Source organism: Colletes gigas, unplaced genomic scaffold (genome assembly GCF_013123115.1).
Source record: "Colletes gigas isolate AHSC1104 unplaced genomic scaffold, ASM1312311v1 Colletes_gigas_Sc00008, whole genome shotgun sequence".
Taxonomy (NCBI): domain Eukaryota; kingdom Metazoa; phylum Arthropoda; class Insecta; order Hymenoptera; family Colletidae; genus Colletes; species Colletes gigas.
This window is the reverse complement of record NW_025106637.1, coordinates 5,307,897-5,317,631: the sequence shown is the minus strand read 5'-3', so window position 1 is coordinate 5,317,631 and position 9,735 is coordinate 5,307,897. Positions and strand designations below refer to the sequence as shown.

General features: G+C 41.3%; 1 protein-coding gene across 1 annotated transcript in view; it reads left to right on the top strand.

Annotated features, from left to right (window-relative positions):
* Positions 1 to 364: 364 nt before the first annotated feature.
* The window catches only part of LOC122396746, a 166,141-nt gene continuing 156,770 nt past the window's right edge, over positions 365 to 9,735 (top strand). The window contains exon 1 of the mRNA XM_043395395.1: positions 365 to 602. Within this exon, the coding sequence (XP_043251330.1) occupies positions 365 to 602 (238 nt within the window). The remainder of the gene's footprint in view (positions 603 to 9,735) is intronic.

The window sequence follows — 9,735 nt, the reverse complement described above, 5'->3', positions numbered from 1 at the left end:
ATTTCAACTAAAAGGGTAATAATACTCTCCATAGTTACTTCAAATAAATTTTACTTCACGTGTCAGGATTACGAGTCGTTTAAAATTTTTCTAATACTTTAACGTTTTATATGTTTCAGGATGGTTAACCAGAGACTTTACGAGTTCCAAGACTCCTCGTAGGATATTCGAAACACGAAGTGTGCATCGGTGGCCAGGGGAAGGAGGGACAATGTACCGAGTGTCGCGGAACTCGTGAGCGAATCGCACGATGATGTGTCGAAGCTCGCGAAAAGAAAGGCGGGGATTGCTGAAATCGGCGAGGCGATTCCTTGTGAGCCGAGAGATGTCATCCTGAAGAAAGTGAGGGATCTCAGAGACAAAGATGTGCTGCTCGGGTGGCCCTGGTGGCATCAGATTGACCAGATGCGGCGTCGTTTGCGGCATCGCGGCGCTCGCTGCTCTCAGCACGGCGCTGTTAGGCCCTGCTTGGCTTCACACCGAGGAAAAGTTGAAACTTCCATACTTGCCGCGCAGTTTCGCGAACGTCGTGACCGTGCGCTTCAAGTTGGGTCTCTTCAGAGTCTGCCCGAAAATCGTCAAGCCTGCCAACTTAACGATCCGTGAGTACAAACAGCAATTTTATCGATAATTCTGCAGGCCTTTCAAATTTGGCGCGGTTTGGAGCTCAGCTTGAACGCACGAACAATTTTGTAAATTTTTTCTGAAATACTTTCAGGCATATAGCTTACGTTTCTTGCGGTAAAATAACCAGAAAACGGGTTTATGACTTTCTTAGAAGGAAATGATATTATAAATGTTATATGGAATAGACAATTTTTTTTTTTAATTTTAATTAAATTTGAGAGAAATCGTGATGTTATTATTTTTGTAACGTGTTTATCAAACGACGAATTCAGAAGTACTTTGCTCGGTGTAACGAGCCGCGAAGAGTCGTTTATTATTAGTTGACAAGACAAAGATAAACAGTCCCTTTCCTGCATTAATTTCAGTCAAGTTTGCACTATGTACAAACGATGATTTTATTGAAAATTTACGTTAACTATGTTTTCCAGAGAATCTGAAAAAAGTAAGAATGTTAAATAAAGAAATATTAAATGCAAGAACGAAGGAAAACATGCTTCGTCGCTGAAGCAAGAGTATCATTTTTGGTGTGAAGATTTCATTTCGTTCCATTGTTCCTTCGAGGAACGAAGAGTCATGGTAAAATGTTAGATAAGAACGAAGAAGAAAACTGTTAAGATTACAAGGCTATCTGTATTCATTAAACTCTTATCTTTTCTACTTAGCCCTTGCTAATTAAATAGTCTGGCAAAATTAATACGCGATACTGTCTTTATCGCCTTGAGCGCCTACTTTTCTCAGACGTCTTTTCTTGCGAATGAGATCGAACTTTCTTCTTTATTTTCCGTGAAACTTTTTTCCAAAGTTCACGCACGGAACTTTTAACCAAACCTTAAAGATTCTGTGTCAATTTCAACCTTTTGTAAAATCGTTGTCCTTTGACGAAGAATAGTCTTCTTTTTCGTCGATTCATTCTGAAAATAAAATAAAATCTTTGAGGAGGATTGCAAGTATGCATCAAAATATAATAATGGTTAATAGAAATCGTACAGTGGAACTTTGTGATGTTTGCAATTATCGAACTTTATATACAACCTATAACTTTAACTACCTGTTGCTTAGCGATCATCCCCTCCACTTGTCAACACCATGAAACGTACATCGTGCAATAACCGAGGTTCCACTGTAACTCATCGAACTCGATTCTTGTCAACCATTATTTTTAATATTTTATTAAAACTAGAGTGGACAAGCGCCCCTCGTAAATCGGGGGCGTGTAAATCGAGCTCCCTAGGATTAAATAAAAAATGATTCTCGACGTTTCCATCGCTCTTGATGGATATGAGGTCGATAAAACTGTTTGGCAAATACAAGCCAACAGCATCGAATAAAAGTCGCTGTCGGTGAAATAGCGTGGATGAAAACATTGTGAGAAAAAATGTTCCCCCCGTTGATTGGGAACGCGTCGATAAAACGTACAGGAAGTTGTTATGGCGGAAGGCAGCGACGATGAAAATATTATCCGCGAAATGTTTATCGGTTATCGCAAGGAAACCCACAAAATACACCACCTCGGGTAACTGGCGGTCGAAGTAAACATTGGAGGAGCGAGATAATGCAACGAGTATATTTATCTAACTAATCTAAACGAACGGAACTTTCCCTCCGGCCCCGTCGAGACAGATTATCCCTGTAGCCCCCGATCATCGACGGCGCGAAAAGTTACGCCCGAGAAAGTTTAAAAACACATGACCGTATTATTAATCCTTCTTGGTAAATTATCCGACGGTCCCGACCGGTTAAGTTCCCGCGTACAGATGTCGGGCAGACATTTTCTCAAAGTCAATACCCCAGCGGGGTTAATCCCGCTCGAGATCCACGGGTTGATCTTGCAGTTGAACAGAATTTCATCCGAAAACTTTCTCCGTAAGTTCAACACACCGAGAAATATAGAAAACAGCGGGCCCCGGGTTTTCGCACTCTTCCAGAAAACTATATCCTCCGCCAGAAACTCTAACAGACGGGAAGAGGGTAGGTTGCGGAGGAGAAGGGGGAGGGGCACCTTTATCTAGAGACTTCGAAATTTTCTGTCAGCTTTGCGCGCCCTTCTTGTTCCGCGAGAAGGGTTCGAAAGAGAGAGAGAGAATCCCGGAGATTGCCAGCGCGTTTGAACTTCTCTCGACGAGAGCGGTGTCTCTCTATTCCACGACGAAATCTCGCAGGACAAGGAGGGGCGAACGGCGTTCACGACAGGCGAAGGATTTTCAGGAACGGCATGGAGCGAACGTAAAAACAAATGACAGTGGCTGTAAAGCGGGGCTGAGGAAAGCTCAAGGGGTAAGGGGTACGGTTACAAGGGTGGTTGCAACCACCCGGACGATGACAATTTCTTTTTATTTCCCTTGCCGTCTCGTCTCGCTCGCTCGTCCCCAGCTTTCGACTTTTATTTCTTCTCTTGGCCGCTTCTACGTGCTTTCCACCCTCCCCCCTCACCCCCTCCTACCAGCGACTTCCTCGTCTGTTTCGCCTCTTTTTCTTCCTTTACCCGTGCGCTCCAAGATTTCTTCCTCGCCACACGTGTACACACGTAGACACGCATACGGTCGCCCCGACGTTGCTTTGCTTCGTTGAGAAATTTCCGTCCTTCTTGCGTCGTGGATACTAACTAGGCTTCGTCTGGCATGATTGGCAACGTTTCACCGTTGCAATTTTGGCGCAGTATAGTTTTTGCAACCTCGCGAACACGTTTTTGCAATTCGTACCGGCACGAGGAGAAACGTGGCCTCGCGATTGCTCCCTTTTCCGGTTGCAATTCTTGGGAGTTCTATATCGCGAGAGGCTACGCGTAGTTTTGCAGGCGATACAAAATTTTGTATCGAGTTTTTAATGGCGTTATACCTTCGTAAATGTATTCTCGTTATAGGTAGTTCAAATACATTAATGTTCTCTCACAAGTTTGAATTATGCCTTATTTATCGTTTATAATATATATTTGTATTACCTTATCCTCCCATGAGTTTTCTAAATTTTATCCAGTTGGAAACCCAGACTAAACCACGAGTCTATGAATCGAAAAACTTTTCTATTATTGGACAAAGACGATTTAAATTACCTAATAGTGAGGCGACAGACCTGATAGACCGTTTCACGACTGACAAAGAAAATTCTTCCCGATCGACGTCCGGAAATGTCTCCCGTGTCCACATTCTCAGCCTCTTTAGGGACAAGCTGAAAACTTTGGTTAATTTTGCCAACTGGGGATCGAAGTTTCGTGTTTCACTCCGCTGTTATCTTCTTCGCGATCCTTTAGATTTGGGATCTAGTTTCGATGAATGAGAGAGTCCATCCTGTTTCCCCGTATTCCTCCGGGATCTTGATCTTGTTCTGTTCCTTCTCCCTATTTCTTGCCTCGACGTTTTGACATACTGACATGGGAGAAATTCTCGAAACAACGGTTCGAGAAACACATCGAGATATGGAACTTGGGTACAGAATTTAATAAATCCATCAATTTTTAATTCAGATAGTTTTCCTCCGGGACTCGAATGATTTTGTTCGAACGATCACTTTGTTTTTTAATAATCCGACCAGTAACCAAAGATCGTTACAGTTTTACGAGTTACTTTTTTCTGCCATAACTAAAGGAGTACGGCCACGACGAGGCATAACTTTCTGATTTATAAGTTCGCAACTCAATTAAAAATTTTAATATGCAAACTTCTTAAGTTCCTTTCTAATTCCACGAAGTCGTTATTCACGTGATACTTAACACATAACGGATGCTTGTGTATACGTAAATACATGCAGTACCGCGGCGCTAGAGACTACTAAACGCGCTTTTAATTAATAGTCAATTAGCGATGAGATACTACTACATGTTTTGATACCATCGATTGGTTTACGTTCGACAGTCGATATACTCTTGCATTGAAACACTCGAGCGAATGTTTTCGAACGATTTGAAATATACTGAATCATGCAGCAAATATACTTGTGTAATTACATTAAAACTCTTTGAAATTTCATTGAAGAGTCATTGTCGACTTGTTTGAAAAGTTACAACGGGAGAGTCACCGCGTACCTGTAATAATTTGCTATCTCGATCGACGCGATCCATAATCTTTTTCAAACAAACGAAAAAATACTGGCGGCGGTTTTCCTACAGTTTCGCGCGATTAATTCCCTTTATACGATCAGGCCGTTTAGAGCAGGTAAGATAAATCTGACGTAGCGCCAGGGGATTCCGGCGTGGCTCGTTAAAAATGGAAATTACCGGCATTTTAAAAAGCTGATCTCGCAGGGCGCGCGGAAACGAGCGCAATCGAGCTGGAAAAAGTTGGTTGGAATTTGGCCGGGAAGCAAACTCGGTCTTCCGCAGGATTCACGGAGGCTAACGAGTCCTTATTATCCTCGTCATCGGTCGGCTTTCGTTTCACTGGCGATGAATCCGCGCAAGGACGGTGGAAGGAGATACAACGCGAGAATCGAGAACCACCCCTATGATTTCCAATGCCCGATAGTCGGTGACTAACGACTGCCATTAAATAAAACGAACGAGATCGCGTCAGAATCGCGCGGCTGCCACTGTCACGGAATATTACTACTTTTCTGGACCGTTCGTGTCAGTAACGTTCTACCGATCGCTCTGCAGGAAACTCCAGAGATACGCCACGAAGATAATTTAAACGAAATTATCTCAGCGTATCAATTTTTCATTCAAAGTTTCGACCGTAGTTGCCTTTCTCAGGATAGCTATTGAAAATTTTAATTATCTATTTTTGTATAACTAATTTTATGCAGTTGTATAGGCATGAAAAAAATGCAATATTTGTCTAATCGTTTCTCACCTTTTGATTCCACTTTCACAATTTGCATAATGCCGCAAATGAAATATGATGTTCGAATATCTTCACGAAACTAAGAGTTTGTTAAAATAGAATATTCAGTATATTTCCAGTGAATTGTTCACATCGACGTTAAAAATCGATCGAGTAACTTGATTTTGTGTTACAAACAACGCTAGTTGTACACGATGTTTCAATATTTTTTGAATTCCCTTTTCTTGTTAACAAAACTAAGAGTTTTTAAAATAGAATATTCAGTATATTTCCAGTGAATTGTTCACATCGACGTTAAAAATCGATCGAGTAACTTGATTTTGTGTTACAAACAACGCTAGTTGTACACGATGTTTCAATATTTTTTGAATTCCCTTTTCTTGTTAACAAAACTAAGAGTTTTTAAAATAGAATATTCAGTATATTTCCAGTGAATTGTTCACATCGACGTTAAAAATCGATCGAGTAACTTGATTTTGTGTTACAAACAACGCTAGTTGTACACGATGTTTCAATATTTTTTGAATTCCCTTTTCTTGTTAACAAAACTAAGAGTTTTTAAAATAGAATATTCAGTATATTTCCAGTGAATTGTTCACATCGACGTTAAAAATCGATCGAGTAACTTGATTTTGTGTTACAAGCAACGCTAGTTGTACACGATGTTTCAATATTTTCTGAATTTCTGTGTTCCCTTTTCTTGTTAACGAAACTGAGAGTTTTTGAAATAGAATATTCGATATATTTCCAATAGTTTGTACCGACGTTAAAGATCGATCGAATAGCTTGATTTAATATAATATGCACACTGGAGCATTGAACTCGATTCAACGTTTGTCGTCTATCAATCTCAATCGGTTACTACGGCGTAGTGAATGACAGGTCTGCAAATGATCAAACCACTAATTGACCGATCACCACGATTTCATGTCAAATATCGCGGTAATAGTCTTTAAAGTAAAACGCGACACGGCCAAGCATTACACGCCATCGCGCCCCAGTTCTCTCGCTTGGAAATCGTTCGCGGGAAATGTGCGTTATTCGAAATAACATTGTAATCAATTCCCACCCTATCCATCAATCTATTCGAGCCCTTCAACCTTTGTAACACTGTAAACCGCGACAATGTTGAATTTGTTGAATTTCCAGTTTCCACCAAATCTATAAGTCACATTTTCAGAATGGTTTTAGAAACGACCCAGCAGATTTCGATAAAATTTTATCGATACATAATAAAAACTAAGCAACGTATCGTCGATTTCGCGGGCGGTTAAAATCGGGATCCCGACGGAGCGTTATTCGGTTCGACGCTCCCGAAGAAAGTCAACGGCAAAATTAAATTTTAGGAAACGTAGAAAACCTGACTCGATTTGCTGGTCTAACACAATTGCACGTAAAACCTTGGGGCCAACGAAAAACAACGGAAAGGATCGAGCAATTTTCTACGTGAACGGTTAACGATTAGTTCCCCGAAGGACGTGTGGTTTTCCCCAGCAGCTGTTTCCTGAGCCGGCTCCGTGAACGGCCACCGACTACATCCTTTAGGACCCGCGTCGTATATACGGATATCGAGTGCGCGAACAGGGCAAAAAGATTGACAAACGACGCCGCGATATTATAAAACAATTGATGGATGATTCGATACCGGAAGGAGGACGGCGAAGTGGCGCGTGTTACTTTTTTTTGCGTCCTCGCAAATTTACTTTCGACGGTATTTTATCCATCCCTCGTCATTCTCGCCACCGTCGTTTCTTCCTTTCGCGGCCCTTTTCTTCCCCGCGTATCGCGGACTCGCACGCCCTGATAGGTCGCCCCTCCAATGAAGACAAATCGTCGGCGTCCCGCAGTTTTACGAAGGGTAATTAATTGTCGAGAACGTAACGAGCCTCTCGGTCGCCGCTGGAGCGTCGATACACGGTCTTGATGTACGATCAACGCGTACCTATGGCTATCTGTACAGCAATTTCTTTCAAAGCGTTCGCGATTTTTCTACCTCAATGTGTCACAATGTTATCCTCGCTGCTTCCTGAAACTGCTCGCTCGTTCCTCTTCGATGGCTGAAAATCTTGAATAGGTAAAACATCCAATTACTGTCACTCTGACGATACTGCATTTCTCTTTCGCGTTTATGCATCGAAAGATTTTTCTCGTATTCCTGCTGCACAGTAATTGATAAACTTTTACCGCCGTAAAAACCGCGCAGATATTTTTAATTGTTCTTTAAGCTCCTGAAATTAATTCATTTGCATCCCCTTGTTATCAATTCATCGTTTCAACAACCGATCTATCTTGCGTTAGTTGGCACTGTGAAATCTCTTCTTGCTTGTCCATGGCACAATCTTCTTCAAATTGCATTCCTACATATAGAACCCTTGAATTTGGATTTTTTTTAATCCGTGAAATTAACAGGTAGATCCATTTTGTGTCCGACATCCTTACGGAAATTGCTAAGCAGAAGAATTTTTCAGACTCTTCCCGGAACTTTGCCAATATTCCAAGAAGAAAGTTTCCGTTGGCTACCGAGAGAGCACTTCGAGAAGAGAATTTTTACTGTACGTGTTGTTTCCTTAAATTTCTTTCGAGCTTGTTATTTCTTCGACGCGGGGTGCCGTATTGATGGAGCGAACGCAACGAGACGTAGAAATTGTACGCAGTTCAATTTCATTTCCAGGTTTTCATTGTAAATTTCTCTTATCTTTTCGCCGGCGTTCGCTCGTTTCCCAGCATTCTCTTAGGGGATGTAAGTGGGTGAGTCACGAAGAAGGCTCGGATTCGACCACCATCTTGGGTGGCTCGCAGCCTCGAACTGGAAGCCCCGGTTAACACGCGGATTATTCTGTTCCGTATTTACGGTATTCAAGGGAAGACCGCTAATACCGCTGCGACGAACATTAACATAACATTAGCCGTTTGCATTAATCTGGAATATATCAGAGTGCAACGGCAAAGCAACTTCCACTTGAGGGGATGAAAGTGGAAAAAACGAAACTCCCGGAGACTCGGGACAATGAAGAATGGTTTCGAGCGCGGGCGTAGAAAAAATTAATGTCGTGGAAAATTTTGGAGATTCGTTTCTTTCTTACGGGAGCACGGATTCTAGGAGGAGCGATAAAGAAGTTGTAACGTTCTGTAAAACCGGGGGGAAAATAATATTTTTAATTTCCACGATTTTTTTCTCCCTTCTCCTCTTTTGTCTGACTTGTTTAATTGTTATAATTTGAACGGATTTTGTGTGCTCGGTTATTCGACACAATTATTGTATCATCGTTTCATTTTCAAAAACAATTGGCAATAAAAATTTCAACTTAAATTGACAAGTTATAGAAGTTATTTGATTTCGTAACATACTCGGTTTATTATTGTTTGTACAAGTAAATTTCACGCGTAGATAGTTGCTATTCGACGTAGAAAACCATTATCAGTAATTTTCCGTAACTTTTTAATTTTATGTCGGGGAGGAGTACATTTTCATACCGTCTTGAATATTCGAGTACCCAAAGAGCTCCGTTCAATTTATTTACTAGCTTCCCCGACTGAACCACGAGGGTAGACAGCATGGAAACAGATACCTTACAAACTATCGTATTTCATCGTTACAATTACGTTCTAGCGTCGGTGCAATTAATTTTCAGCGTACAATTTCACAAAAAATATGAAACGAAAGAAGAGTTTGAAACTCGTCATTGTTCACGCCTAATGAAATATTATTTTATGCAAGGGGTTGGAATTCTTTGAGACAGGTTTCGAATAATCGAGAGGCTCGAAATAATATTCGTAATATTTCCTATTAGTTATTATTCCTTGATTATAATAAGTGTTTTATTCCTATCATTGGGGGTAGTTTTCGTCCTCTCAATATAGATAGCAGTCGACGAAAGGAATGGACGTTTGATATCTTTTAATTTTCTATCTTTTGGATAATAATTCTTGATAGTTGTATTATTGGTATAAATATATTGACAAAGGGGCGTGGTAGAATCTCGGAGAAATATCGTAGCGTTTCCCGTTGGTTGCTTAAAAAATACTTCCTCCGTTGCTAACGATTTTCGCCGGGACCTCTATTTTTTAAGCGAGAGAAACAGAGGACTTCCCGCTAGGTCGAGTTGCTCGAGTGCTGTTGGAGCTCAATTTAAGTCACCTAATGACCTTTCTCTGGCTCGCACGTGCGCGTTGGGGGGTTCGCGACGGGTAAAAAGGAAATTCGGCGGTATAAATCGCAACTGTCTCGACACGGCGTGTGCCTTTGCCACGATAATGAGGTTATTTGTAATTCCAGGGCCCACTGATCAAATCTTCCTAATTTCCTGGATCTGCTCGCTTAAAATTCTGCCCG